The sequence below is a fragment of the Nymphaea colorata genome, chromosome 2 (assembly GCF_008831285.2).
Source record: "Nymphaea colorata isolate Beijing-Zhang1983 chromosome 2, ASM883128v2, whole genome shotgun sequence".
Classification (NCBI taxonomy): domain Eukaryota; kingdom Viridiplantae; phylum Streptophyta; class Magnoliopsida; order Nymphaeales; family Nymphaeaceae; genus Nymphaea; species Nymphaea colorata.
In genome coordinates, this window is record NC_045139.1 from 27,342,541 (window position 1) to 27,358,435 (window position 15,895).

General features: G+C 41.0%; 1 protein-coding gene across 1 annotated transcript in view; it reads left to right on the top strand.

The window, feature by feature from the left end:
- The window catches only part of LOC116246784 (uncharacterized), a 47,922-nt gene that overhangs the window by 26,619 nt on the left and 5,408 nt on the right, over positions 1–15,895 (top strand). Inside the window, exons 5-6 of the mRNA XM_031618646.2 lie at positions 4,931–4,993; positions 5,082–5,336. Coding sequence (XP_031474506.1) covers positions 4,931–4,993; positions 5,082–5,336 — 318 coding nt within the window. The remainder of the gene's footprint in view (positions 1–4,930; positions 4,994–5,081; positions 5,337–15,895) is intronic.

Genomic DNA, 15,895 nt, shown 5'->3' on the forward strand with positions numbered 1-15,895 from the left:
TGACATAGATTCTGATGTATGGGAGCCAACTTTCATTGATTCCTTGTTTGGCTCCCGCTATTATGTTTTGTTCATATGTTCTTATTTTCGATATACTTGGATTCACTTTATGAAACAAAAATCAGAAGTGTTTAGTATCTTTGGAGAATTTCATGCCATGGTCCAAACACAACTTTCGTCTAAGGTTGTCATTTTCAGTGTCATGGTGGGGGAGAATATTCTTCACATGACTTTATTAACTTTTTACGAGAAAATGGGATAACTCGACAGATTTCATGCCCATACATCCCACAACAAAATAGCGTAGCTGAACAGAAACATCGTCACATCGTGGAAAGTGGTATGAGTATGATTCATGATAGTAACACTCCTATTACTCTATGGACTGAGGCTTTTCACCCTACTGTACACATAATAAATTGTCTGCCCATGACAGTTTTGAATTCAAAATCTCCTTCACTCTTTTTGGTCGAAATCCAAACTACAATGATTTAAAGGTTTTCGGGTACGTGTGCTATGTTCACATTGACTCGTCATTAAGAAATAAATTTGAAAGTAAAGCAGTTCAGTGCAAGTTTGTTGGTTATGTAGATGACTATAAAGGTTTTGGATGTTATGGCTGTGCAATCGGACAAATCAAAGTAACAAGAAATGTTGTGTTTGACGAACACTTTAACATTTCTACTGAGAATTCTCAACCCATGGAATCATATAATCCTTGGGTAAGTGTTGAATTATTTGCAGGAGGCAGTCTAGAATCTCATCCACGTGATGAGATAGGATGTCCACATATCACACAAATAGAAGAAAACAAATTCGTTCCATCTATGAAAGAAGGAGAAAACAATGCCTCATGTCGATTTTCATGACAGGTTTATACTCATCAGAAAAGAGGGATAGATGGCAATCCGACCTCTTCCCATGATGAAGTCTACGATGATCAGCTTGTTAGAGCGAGTGCGACACCCCATTCATAGATGGGTAAGTTATGATAACCTTTCCTTAGATTTTTAGCTCTTTATGTCTCAAGTTATAAAACAAGATGAATCTACTTCTTTTGAGGAAGCATCCAAGTCGTCGCAATTGGATCAGGGCAAGGAATGAAGAAATAGATGCACTACACGAATGTGGGACATGGAAAATCGTTCCTAGACCCAAAGAAAAGAATGTAGTAGGATCGAAATAGATTTACAAAGTCAAATATAAATCTGATGGCAGTGTGGAAAGATACAAGGCAAGATTGGTGGCACGAGGCTTCACGTAGCAATATGAACAAGATTATGATGAGACATTCAGCCTTGTGACCAAAATGGGAACGATCCGTGTGATTATATCATTGGTAGTTGAGTATGAATGGAGACTACATCAAATGGACGTGAAAAATGTTTTCTTCACAGTGATTTGAGGGAGGAAGTATATATGGAACAACCTCCAGGATATGCGAAAGAAGACTCATGCGTGAGCTTGTAAACTAAGAAAATCTATTTATGGACTCAAACAGGCCTCACGTTCATGGTTTGACAGTTTATCATACAAGATTCAAGAATGTGGTTTTTGGAGATGTCCTCTAGATCACTCTCTTTTCATTTATCGAAAGGAAAACATATTTTCTTTACTTCTTATATATGTTGATGATTTTGTTATCACAGGCAATTCTGGAAAACACATAGAAGACACTAAAGCTTTGATGATGCAAAACTTCAAAATGAAAGAGCTTGGTGATTTACGATTCTTTCTTGGAGTGGGAATTGGTAGGCACAATGATTGCCTCACGTTGACACAACAAAAGTGCACGCTGGATCCTATTGAAAAAGACACATGTATGTCTAATTGTAAGCCTGTTGGAACTCCTAGTGTTCTAAATCAAAGACTAAGTGCTCAAAATAGAGAGTTATATGAAGATCCTACACAATATCGAAGCATTGTCGGGGCACTCTAATATCTTACATTCACTAGACTACATATTAGATATGCTGCGACAGTGTTGTATGTTGTACGTATCATACGATACGTATTGTACGATACGTATTGTCGCGTTTCAAAAATGCTATACGATATACTACTTGTATCGTAAACAGGTGGTGTACCGTGCATGTATCGCACGTATCAAATGATACAGGCACCGTATCGTACTATATAGTTACGATACAATTACGATATGTTATGTACTTATGTTATGTTCCTTGTGCTTTCTAGATTGATATTGACATAATTGTTATGAATTTTGATGTTTGTGAATGATGAAGTAATGAATCGTAACTTTATAGCAATAATAAGTCTATCATTCTGTAAAATATGTTTTTTATGAAGAACACATCATTATTGATTTTTACTGATTTTTTGTGATTTTTTCGAATTTTTTTTCTTTTTTCTGATTATTTTTTTTAAATACGATACAGTTATGATACGTTACAATATTTTACGATATGGCGTATCTTAAAGGCAGACTGATATGGCTTACGATATGCTTTTTACAATATTGTGCTGCGAATCAAGTATCTCAATTTATGCTTGCACCTAGAGATACTCACATGGATGCTGTCAAAAGAATATTAAGATATCTAAAAAGGACAACAGGAGATGGCTTAGTTTATGGTAAGAGTGGAAATATAACTGGTGGACATCAACTTATAGCATTCACAGATGTAGATTGGGCTAGAGATCCCGATCAAGAAAGTCTATTTCTGGTTTTTGTATTTTCATTGGACGTAATCTTGTGTCTTGGAGTTGTTGAAAGCAAAGCCAATGACAAGATCCAACACTGAAGTTGAATACAGATGTATGGCTGCAGTAGTGGCTGCAGGTACTACTGAAGTTTGGGTTAAACATTTGCTAGAGGACATTGGAGAAAAGATTAAAATGTCAATGTTAATGTGCGCTAATCAAAGCGCTGTTAACATTGCTTTTAATCCCATACAACATGGTTGAACAAAGCGCATTGAGATTGATCAACATTTTATTAGACAAAAAGTGGAAGACAAGGAGATTCAACCTATTTATGTTCGTATATTTGAACAAATCGCAAACTTATTTACAAAAGGACTAACAAAGCAACGATTCTGGTTTTTAAAAGACAAGTTGCACATAGTGCAAAACCATATACAACTTAAGGGAGGATGATAAGATATTGAATCTAATCTGATCCAGATCCAACACGTCTAATGGTGTCTAATCACATTTATCTAGGCAGGGTCAATTGTAATTTTTGTAATTGTTTCATTCTAAACTCTAGATTATTGTGATTGCTTCATTCTAGATTCTTGTAAATTGTATAGAAGGATCATTATATAAATGGGCTGCATGAGAATGTAAATTCTTACCTCCCTTCCTCATTTTTCTTTTCTTGTTCTCTTAACCTTTCCTTTGCTGAAACTGATCATGGGTTATAGTTCGATACCCAAAATCTAATAGTGACAACCCCTATTTATAGCCAAAAGTTATTATTTTTTATCACTTATTATATTATTGTTTACATTATTCTATCTTGAGGTTTAGAAAAACAGTAATATATTTGAGGAGGTTTATTCAATTAATTAGATTTAAATGATTAGTTTCAGTTCCGGTTTAACTTTGTGTCTAATCTTAGCTTAAAAGCTCTAATCTATCATTAATTAGGTGCTTAATCTCTTAAACTATTATTAGCTAAATTTAATCCCGATTAGCACAATGTAATCTCAATTAGCTAATTACTACTCTGCCCCTGGTCATGACTGAAAATTACAAGTTTGCCACTGACCAAAGACCATAACACCCGGACTTACTGGATCTTGGACTATTTTAGCCTTCTAGTATGACTGCGAATTCCGTAACCATCCGACATCCATTTTTCGTCTGCTTAGGTCGTATACTTTTTATATGTATTATTAGTTTCAAATTCTGATGTAATGTCTAGACTCTTAGCAATACTCACACAGAAACAAAATAAGGTTTACGAACTTCTAAGGCTAAAACTGTAATTCATAAACTGTTTTTTATGCCAAGAAGCTGGATGTTACATCCTGCCCTACAGAAAGCTTTACTGGAGTCATATTCATCCTAATTTCCCTAAAGTTCGATAAGTAAGGTACTAAAAGTTTCCTGCTAAATGAATGTGTCTTGGTGCATGTTTGTGAGTAAAAGTGCATCCAATGGTTTAGAACAGACAAGAAGGAACTTTTGAAAACCAAAGGCCATAAGGAACCTATGAGTACCTGTTACGTATATCTATCTCTTCATGGATCTCTACCTTGGGTCTGCATGTTCCTTCCTGGTTACTAGTTTAATGGTCCCTATAAGACAATTGTTCCCACATTAACATAAAACAATAACGAGATGACTATTTTTTCCCTAATCTGGACTCACTAATCCATTCATAATTAGTAGCCTCATTCAGGATGTTTTAGCATTAATAAGTCGTTTTGTAGCAATACATGATGCGGGGAAAGCTCTTGGAGCACATACTTTTCACGCAGAAACAACTGGGTCATTTTCAAGGTGTCCTAAGTGTTTATTTAGATACTTTCCTATGAAGTAACTGCAATCATCCTGCAGCCATTATGTTGGACTGTGGTTTTCCATTCTAGATTCAGATGATAAAGTTAGTGTTTAGGCTCAGAACTTGTTGATGCCATTCAACCTCATGCACTGTGACCAAGATTCACATGTTCATATAATAATATGGCTATTTAATTGATGCATCGTTGATTATGCAAATGAATTTTGAAGTGGAGATTTTTCAGAAGGCTATTTGAATTAAGCAGTAACTATAGTTTTATTGGCTGACACTGTTTTTCTTGCCTATGAAATGAATAGCACCAAATCTTTTGGTCAATATGTTTGTTAAGTTCAAATTCTATAAGGTGGTCAACGAAGGTGATGCTTTGCATGTGTTTTTTGTATTATTTATTAATGCTTCTGGTTTTGAAAATATCTGAATTATGTTGTTGTACAGATTGAGAAAAGGATGGAGAAGTTAAAAAAGGGGAAAGCAAAAGATTCCCAATCAAAACTAAAGGTTACTTTTCTGTGACAGTCGACATGTTTTATATGAGCACTCTCACAAATTCCAGTAACTTAATCTTTCAGCTTATTTGGAAGTTTAGGAAGAAGCTGAAAGGTGTGCCTTGGAAAGGATTCAGGAGACACTGATGAAAGGAAAGCCTGCAAGATCAGTTTTCCTGTCAGATCTTGAAAAGGAATCAATACGCCATCTATGCCTGCTGACGATGAAACCAGTCATATTTGTTGCTAATGTGGCTGAATCTGAGATTGGTCATCCATATGAAAATTCACATGTTAAAGAAGTAGCAAATCTTGCATATGAGTTCGGATCTAGGGTGGTAACGATCTCAGCACAGGTACATCTTTATCCAATTTTATACAATCCAAGACTTTCTGGATGTGAAAGTATTCAGAGATATATGTCCTGTTGTTTTCTGATGTACATGTCTAATTCTAAGTAAATCCTTAAGGTTTTTGTTCTGATATTCATCCCTAATGTCTTCACATCACCATGCCATTGGCTTATGGGATTGTATATTCTTGGAGTCTGTGTGAGTGTGCATGCATGGTGCACTTAGATGCATGTTTTATGGTCCATTCTATTGGATCTCTTAAAGTTGTCATCTGTTTTGAAGTTTCATCCTTTGTGCTTATCTAAATGATAGTTGAATTGTTTCATGAATAATTGTTTATTTGCTTCATGTCATTTTTTTTTTGTCTTGGCTGAATGACTCATTTTATCTAGTTAAGGTTCATTTGGACTTTCACGAATACATCTTGATTTCAGTTGAATACCATGATTTTAGTTTTTTTCCATATCTAATATAATATCCTTTGACATGGTTTTGAGGTGGGTTCAGTTGCGTTTATTATCTCTCTTTTCTGTGATTGTGGCTATGGGTTCCTCATTTTCTCCTTGCATAAAACTTTGCTGGATCATGATTCCTTTACTCGGACATTTTCTTGGATGTGTCACAAGATCTTGGTATTGGACGTAGAGATGGCTATTTAAAAATCTTGCCTTTTTATTACATTTCTCATTTTCATCTACAGTATTAATTCTGTGAACACGAGAATAAAATTTAGAATACGAGGAAAAAAAATTGAAAAATCCAAATATTTTTGCGAAATTAGATTTTGATTAAAATGAAACTTTTCCAATTAATAAAAGAAAAGGAAAACGAGACTTTCAAATTTTTCAGAAGCTTGTCTTTATATCTTGGGTGTTTCATTCATGGACTGGAATGATGCATTATAAAGAAGAGTGTTGGTTCCCTTTCTCTTCAACTGTGGACTACCTTTAATCAATGCTGTAAAGGGTGTACCACAGCCTTTGTCAATTGGGTCAATAGATATCCTGTATCATAATGTGTCATAAATATATAGTAAATTTAATTATAAAGAGTCAGAAAAATCAGTGAAAATGTATAAAAATGAGTTCTCTATGAAAAGGATGTCATACACAAATATAGTGATGAATTAGGAGGAGATTATATTTTGATTAACCTCGAAATCTGCCCTAACTCCTCTTTATATAGACTAGAGGAGAGAGAGAGAGAAGATACAAGAGAACAATCTAAAAGAAATGTTATTACAAAAGTACCCTCTTAAACCTAAAACTGAATATAAACACATCTTAACACTCCCCCTCAAGTTGGAGCGTATATGTCAAATAGGCTCAACTTGGAACAGCAGCTTTGGAATGGTCCCCTTGCAAGAGCCTTAGTAAAGATATCAGCCGTTTGCCCTGTAGTTGAAATGTGTGAGGTACTTACAAACCCCTTTTGAATCATGTCTCTGGTGTAGTGACAATCTACTTCAACATGCTTGGTTCTTTCATGAAAAGCCGGATTATTAGCAATAAACAGTGCAGCTTTGTTATCACATAACAATTGCATAGGAAGAGGCACTTCGACAGTAAGATCCACCATCAGGGATCTAACCCACATAACTTCAGCAGTACCTTGAGCCATAGCTCTATACTCAGATTCTGCACTTGATCTGGCAACCACAGTTTGCTTCTTACTCTTTCATGTAACCAAGTTGGATCCAATAAACACACAAAATCCAGTGGTGGATTTTCTGTCTGAGGGGCATCCCGCATAGTCGGCATCAACATACACAGATATAGTGAGTGAGGTACCATTCTGAAAGAAGAGTCCCGTTCCTGGTGAATTCTTTAGATACCTAAGAATCATCATAGCAGCATCCCAATGAACTTTCTTGGGCTTATCCATAAATTGACTCACTCTGCTAACAACATAGGCAATGTCAGGTCGAGTAACAGTGATGTATAGGAGCTTCCCAACAATCCCTCTATACTGTCTCGCATCAACATCTTCAGTATCATCATCATATAAGCGGGTATTGATATTCATAGGCGTGGATGCAGGTCGACACCCCAGCATCCCTGTCTCTTGCAAAACATCAGTAACGTATTTCCTCTGGCACATGATAAGACCCTTTCGATTTCTGGCAAACTCAATACCGAGGAAATAACGTAGTTCACCAAGGTCCTTGGTGACAAAGTGTTGTCCAAGGACATCCTTGATGTTGGAAATCCCCTGATCATCATCCCCTGTAACAATGATATCATCAACATAGACAAGAACTATCACCGTACCTGTAGAAGTCTTCTTGACAAAGAGGGAATGATCGGCCGAAGAACGTCTGAAGCCCTCATTCTCAATATTCTCTGACAATTTCTGAAACCAAGCTCGAGGACTCTGTTTCAGACCATAAATCGCCTTTCGCAATCTGCACACTTTCTGACACTCCCCTTCAGCAACAAACCCTGGTGGTTGCTGCATATACACTTCTTCATGTAAGTCACCATAGAGAAAGGCATTTTTGACATCAAGCTGTGATAAGGACCAATTCTTGCTGACAGCCACAGCAAGGAGAATCCGTAAAGAAGCATGTCGTGCCACAGGAGAGAAGGTATCATAATAATCAACCCCATAAGTTTGGGTATAGCCTTTAGCAACCAGTCGAGCCTTATATCTGTCAAGGCTGCCATCCGCTCTGTATTTGATAGTAAAGACCCATCTGCAACCAACAATGGCGGCATCAGCTGAAGGAGTAACAAGGGTCCAGGTGCCTCTAGACTGAAGAGCATCCATCTCTTCTTGCATAGCTGCAGCCCATTTTGGATCAGAGAGAGCATCCATGGGATTCTGTGGAAGACCAATAGCCGACAGCCCCTTGACAAACTGTCGGTACATAGGAGTGAGTCTATCCATGGATAAGTGACCAGAGATAGGATGCAAAGTGCAACTGCGTTTGCCTTTCCTTTGAGCAATGGGCATATCAAGGTCATTAGGAGCATGAACCTGCTCGTGACATTCTCCTATGTCATCATTACATAAAAAATTGTCAGCAGAGTTTGTGTCAGGAATGACCTTGGGCGTGCTGGGTGAAGGCACAGGTGCACAGTGAGCAGGCGCAACAGGTTTAGTACGACGTTGGTAGACAGCCCCAAAGCGTGAATCAACTGGTTTTGAACAACTCATGAGAGGTAGAGGAAAATGGACACCATCATTCACTTCAGGCGCCCTTAATTGAGTTCCATTTGGGGAGAAGAAAGAGGTTGACTCAAAGAATGTAACATCAGCACTCACATAATATCGACGAGTAGAAGGATCATAACATCGATATCCCTTTTGAGTGCGGGAATAACCAACAAAGATCGTTTTGATGGCCCGAGGAGACAACTTATCTCTCCCAGGACCAAGCAACTGAACAAAGGCAACACATCCAAAAACACGAGGTGGAACAGAAAACAAGTCTCTGTCAGGAAAGAGGACAGAGATAGGAATAAGGTCTCCCAACACAGATGACGACATACGATTAATAAGATAGCATGCTGTGAGAACAGCATCTCCCCAGTAGGAATGAGGAACATGGCTATGTATGATGATGGTTCTGGCAACATCAAGAATATGACGGTGTTTCCTTTCAGCAACCCCATTTTGTTGGGAGGTATAGGCACAAGAGGTTTGATGGATGATACCCTTATCCCTGAAAAATTGTTCTAAAGAGGAAGCACATAACTCAAGAGCATTGTCAGAGCGCACAATTTTGACACAAGTATCAAACTGAGTCAGAATTTCATTGATAAAATTTTTGATTACATGACCCACTTCAGATTTATTCTTCATAAGAAAAACCCAACTAACACGACTATGGTCATCGACAACAACAAGATAATATCGATGACCTTGAAGATCAGGTGTACGACTCGGGCCCCAAACATCAAAATGAAGTAACTCAAACACAGAATGGCTACTTCTACTGGGCCGCAAAGGAAAGGATGACCGATTGTGTTTGCCCAACTGACAAGACTCACATTGAAAAGAAGACTTAGGAGACAGCTGAGGAAGAACATGCAGCAGTTTCTGAAACGGTAGATGGCCAAAACGTAAATGCCAAGTATAAGCCGAGGATGAGGATGACCCTGAAGAGGTAGACCCAGCAAAAGGAAAGGGATGCACCAGCCTGTAAAGACCTCCCTGTTCACGGCCACTGCCAATCACCCTGCCCGTCAGTATATCCTGAAACACAAGAGAAGAGGAGTCAAATATCGCACGACAGTTTAAATCTCTGGTAATCTGACTGATAGACAGTAGGCTATGTGGGAATTCTGGTGCATGAAGAACATGTTGCAACGGCAATGATGAAGTAAGTTGGACCTCTCCATGTCCAACAACTGGAGAATATTTGCCATCTGCTAGAATAACCGAGCGACCAGGTGGAGCAGGGACATAAGAAGTAAACTGGGCCTTGTCTCCACAGAGATGTGTCGATGCACCCGAATCAATGAGCCAATCTGTAGTGTCAGTAGCAGGAGTATAGTCAGAATACATACCAGATGAAGACGCACTGGCAGCAGTAGTGGTAGTAGAGGTGGTCGGATCAGGAGCTTGTTGAGTTCTGTTGATAGATTGTGGGTTTCGGGTCCGGATCCATACCCGACCCGCCTTGTAGCCCGTTTTGGGCTCTACTTAAGTCATGTAACCCTAATCCTTAAGTGTTAATGATAATCTTAAGAGAGAGAGAGTCTGGCTGCTAGTGGGCACCAACTCCTCCTCATTCGTGGTTTTTTCTCCCTCGTGTTGAGGGTTTTCCACGTTACATCGTGATCATTGCTTCTCTTCCTCTTCTTCTTGTTCGTATCTCTACATGGTATCAGAGCGGTGAAGTTCCGGCGTTTCTGGTTGTCTTTTGCCCGTGTTAGAGGAGAATCGCCCGGCACTGTTCATCGTCTCGCCCGTGCCCGACGCTCGTGCCCGAGCGTCGTCTGTCGTCCCGCCGCCGTCTCCGCCCAGCGCCGCCCTGATCAACGCCGCTCAGGATTCCGCCGTCTCCGCCTAGCGACAACCGGCCCAGCGACGCCCTGATTAGCGCAGCCGCTTCCGCCCAGCGTCGGCCTGCCCAAACGACGACCTGTCCAGCGGCGGTCTTTTTCCGCCCAACGCCGTGTCCTTTTCCGGCGCCGTGCCGCTCTGCCTGATCTGTTTCCGCCCAGCGCCGCGCCGCTTTGCCTGGTTCCGTTTCCTGCTCTCTGTCCGTTTTTTGGTGTTGTATCGTGTGATTGCTTCTTGCTGCCTACTGGTCTGTGATTATGGCAGCCTCTTCCTCGTCAACCGTCAACACCAATCCCACTGAAATAGGGGCTTTTAGAACGGAGAATGTTCCCATGCAGGTCATCACTCTTCGCCTCACCAAGGATAATTATTTTTCGTGGTCGCCTGCTATGACCATGGGGATTGCTGGCCGTGGTCGCATGGCCTATATTGATGGGAGCAACCCCGAACCAGCAAGAACAAGTGATGTGTGGCATACTTGGTTTCTTGAGGATAATCAAGTGAAAACTTGGATTGTCAATTCCGTTTCCGCCGATATTCAGCCCCTTATCCTTCGGAAGAAGACTGCTAGAGACATGTGGGTGGTCCTCGAGCAAATGTATGGCCAAAAGAAGACCGCAATTCGTACTTACCAAGTAATGAAGACAGTTTATGGCATTCGACAAGGGACCTCGTCTGTTGCAGAGTACTATGGGGCTTTGAAAGCCAAGTGGGAAGAGCTTGACTATCATTCTGATATTCCTTGGCATTGTCCCCATGATCAGGCACTCTATGTTGCTCATGAATGGGAAAACAGGGTGTTCCTATTTTTAGCAGGTTTAAATGATGAGTTTGAAGGTGTTCGAAGTCAGATTTTGAATTCAGGGGAGGTGTCCAGTATTGAAGATGTGTACTCCTGTGTTGAAGCGGAAGAACAGCGAAGGCTTGTTACAAAAGAAGGGAAGAGGGAACTTGTGCCCTATAACGAGAGATCTGCTCTCGTGAGTCGTGGTCCTGGCGGCCCATCTAGGTCTCTTCGCCGGTGCACTCACTGCAAGAAGACAGGTCACACTGTGGATTATTGCTGGGATCTTCATCCAGAAAAGAAGGGGAACAGAGGGAGATCTTTGACTGGGAGAACGCCCGTGTCTGAGGTGCAAGCCTCTAGTGGAGAAAAAGTCTCCATTTCTGCTGACCAGCTTCGTGAACTAAGGGCTTATTTGGGCAGGCTCGATGTCAACAAGACTGAGACCTCAGAGGGAACTACAGCTAATCAGGCTCTTGCAGCTATTGGCAATCAAGGTAACTCTTCTGTGGGGGAATGGATTGTCGATAGTGGTGCTACTCATCACATGACAGGTAATCCAAAATTGTTTCATGAGTATAAGTTGTCCTCGGGAAGGGAACGTGTTTCTCTTGCCGATGGTTCCTCTACCTGTGTGGCAGGCGAAGGCACTCTGTCCTTGTTGGACAAATTTCATGTGCAGGGCGCTTTACATGTTCCCCAGTTTCCTTTAAATCTCTTATCAGTCAGTAGACTTACTAAAGAATTGAATTGTGAACTTATATTCTCTGCCGATCGTTGTGTTTTGCAGGACTTGGTGACAGGGAAGAGGATTGGGATTGGTTTAGCTTCTGATGGATTATATCGTCTTCCCATACGTGTGGCTACTGCTCTGTTGACAGCGATCCGCAAGACAGATAAGAGAAGAGAAGATTGTCTTCAGTCTTTTATGTACTGGCATGAACGTTTTGGGCATTTACCTTTTGGGATTTTGAAACATTTGTTTCCAGACTTGTGTTCCTCCTTTGATGTGTCTTCCATTTCTTGTGATGTTTGTCAGTTTGCCAAACATGTGAGGGCTTCGTACCCTCTTTCTTCTAGTTGTGCTAATGAAGCTTTTTCTCTGATTCACTCTGATGTATGGGGACCTTCGGGCATTCATACCCGTCAAGGTTTCCAGTACTTTATCACTTTCATTGATGATTTCTCTCGTGCTACATTTATATACTTGTTAAAAGACCGCAGCGAGGTTCCTCGAATCATCGAGACATTTATTCTTCTTGTGCATACCCAGTATGGTGCGAATGTTAAAACTTTCAGGTCCGATAATGCCCGTGAGTACATGTGTCGGCCTGTTGAGGAGTTTCTTAGACAACGGGGGATTGTTCACGAGACATCCTGTAGTTACACCCCCCTCAAAATGGGGTAGCTGAAAGGAAAAATCGTCAACTTCTTAATGTCACCAGGGCTCTTTTGTTTCAGAGAAATCTTCCTAAACACTATTGGGGTGATGCAGTTCTTACTAGTGCCTATCTTATTAACCGCATGCCCAGTCGTGTTTTGAATGGTAGGACTCCCCACTCGTTGCTTCCTGGCAGTCGTCCACCCTTTCCTCTTCCTCCTCGTGTTTTTGGTTGTGTATGTTTTATCCATGATCACAGTCCAAATGTCAAGAAACTTGATCCTAGGTCTATCAAAGGTGTCTTTGTTGGATACTCCCCTACGCAAAAAGGATACAAATGTATTGATCCTATTACTGGTCGAGCTTATGTTACGAGGGATGTTACCTTCTTGGAACATGCCTCTTACTTTGGTGCGAATCCTCTTCAGGGGGAGCAGTCTGTGGGCAGGGAAGAGTATTCTCAGAGACAGGAACTTCAGTTTATAGATTTTTTGGACTACAAGAAAACAGAATCACTTAATACTGTTGATGTGCCTGAGAAGGAGGAAAGGGGTGACAATAGCATTGAGAAGGAAGGCCCTCAGTTGTTTGGACAGTTCTACTCTAGACGAGGTACTCGGACAGAGGTGATGACTTGTGATGCTAGATCTACTTCCAATCCCAATGCCACTCCTTCCCTGGATGAACCAAGTCCTACCGAGGAGACCGTGGAGACCCATGATGAGGTTGAAAAGAAGAATGACGATCTTCCCATTGCCCTGAGAAAGGGTGTCAGGTCATGTACTCAACACCCCATTGGTAATTTTGTTTCTTATTCCAGACTTGGGAAAGATTACAAGTGTTTTGTTTCTACTCTTTCTTTGGCTGTGATTCCCAGGACTGTCGCTGAAGCTCAAAGTGACTCCAAGTGGGCCGATGCAATGAAAGAAGAAATAGATGCCCTAAGAAGAAACTTGACATGGGAAGTGGTGAAGATTCCTGAAGCCGCTCACCTAGTTGGATCCAAATGGGTGTATACCATCAAGTACAAACCAGATGGGAGTGTTGAAAGATATAAAGCTCGACTTGTGGCCAAGGGGTTTAGCCAGAAATATGGAATTGATTACCTGGAAACCTTTGCTCCTGTTGCGAAAATGAAGACTGTGAGGGTGGTTATATCCTTAGCTGTGATGAAGGAGTGGAAGATGTATCAACTGGATGTTAAGAATGCATTCCTCAATGGTGACCTCGAAGAAGAAGTATATATGCATATGCCTCCAGGATATGAAGAACCAGAAATGTGTTGTAAGCTGAAAAAGGCATTGTATGGCCTTAAGCAATCGCCCAGAGCGTGGTTTGAACGACTGAGAAGAGTGATGATACGTCATGGATACAAACAAGGAAATGGAGATCACACTCTGTTTGTGAAGAAGAAGGAGAGCAAGGTTACTCTCCTGCTCGTCTACGTAGATGACATGATTGTTACTGGAGATGATGAGGAGGAGATTATCAAGCTAAAAGGGTTACTGGCTACAGAATTCGACCTCAAAGATCTTGGAAAACTAAGGTATTTTCTTGGTATGGAGGTTGCTAGGTCTAGTACTGGTCTTGTACTAAACCAAAGGAAATATACATTAGACCTGCTGGAAGAAACTGGTAAATTGGGATGTAGACCTGCTCCTACCCCTTTTGACACTGGGCACAAGTTGAGTCTCAGAGATGGAGAGCCTCTCTGTGAAGAAGACAAGGGAAGATATCAACGTTTGGTTGGGAAGCTAATTTATCTTACCCTCACGAGACCTGATATCACCTTTGCGGTGAATGTTTTGAGCCAATTCATGCATGCGCCAACCGATGCACATCTGAAGGCTGTGGACAGAGTGCTATGCTACCTGAAGAAAAATCCTGGTAAGGGACTCCTGTATGTGAAACAAGAGACTGTGGAAATCGAGGGCTATTCTGATGCGGATTGGGCAGGTTGTGGTGATACCAGACGATCCACTACAGGGTACTGTGTCTACTTGGGAGGAAACCTTGTTGTATGGAGGAGCAAGAGACAGGATGTTTGCTCTAGATCCAGTGCAGAGGCAGAATATAGGGCAGTTGCTATGGGAGTGTCAGAGTTATTATGGTTGAAGATATTGTTGACTGACATTGGAATAGAGATTGAAGGACCTATGAAGATGTATTGTGATAACAAGTCTGCAATCAACTTAGCCAACAATCCTGTACTTCACGACAGAACAAAACATGTTGAAATTGATCGTCACTTCATTCGGGAAAGGATTGATGCGAAAGAGTTGATCTTACCCTACATGAAGTCTGAAGACCAAACTGCTGATGTTCTGACGAAAGCTCTTCCTTCAGCTTCATTTGAGAGGAATGTATCCAAGTTGGGCATGTTTGATATGTACGCCCAACTTGAGGGGGAGTGTTGATAGATTGTGGGTTTCGGGTCCGGATCCATACCCGACCCGCCTTGTAGCCCGTTTTGGGCTCTACTTAAGTCATGTAACCCTAATCCTTAAGTGTTAATGATAATCTTAAGAGAGAGAGAGTCTGGCTGCTAGTGGGCACCAACTCCTCCTCATTCGTGGTTTTTTCTCCCTCGTGTTGAGGGTTTTCCACGTTACATCGTGATCATTGCTTCTCTTCCTCTTCTTCTTGTTCGTATCTCTACAAGTTCTATCACCAATCAAGTTTCTCAACTGAGAGATAATATCATCTGCACGTAACTCACTGGAGGAAACAGTATGCTGAGTCTTAGGCTGCTCTGGAGAATCAGTAAATACAGTCTGATTTGCAACAGCTGGACGACCATGTTTCTGCCAACACTTATCCACAGTGTGACCAATGCGATGACAAAACTGACATACTGGGCGCGAAGTGGTATTGCCACGACCACGGTATCCTCGTCCTCTGGCAAAGAGGGACCCACCTCTGCCACGAGTAGCAAGCATAGCAGAGGTGGTATCAAGAACAGTCGACGCAGGGATTGGAATTCTGCTTAGCCTACTATACGCCTCATCAATAGGAGGAATCGAGGGACTAGTGAGCATCTGATTCTTTGCTGATTCATAAACAGAGTCTAATCCAGAGAGAAATACCCCTACCATAAGCATATCTCTATATGCCTTTTGTTGTTCACACTTACATGCAGGAAAGTAGCTATTTAGTCTCTCAAACATGGACTTGAGACTAGAATAATAGGTATGAAGAGGTCGACCATCTTGTCGCATCTGATGAATATCATGATGGAGCTGCATAATTCTTGTTTCATTCCTTGCTTGTGAATAGGTGGCTGCAAGGGAATCCCACATATCCTTTGCACTTTCCTTATGCAAGATTTCATTTGCAATGTCTTGAGAAAGAGTACCAACAATCCATACCATAACCAACGAATTA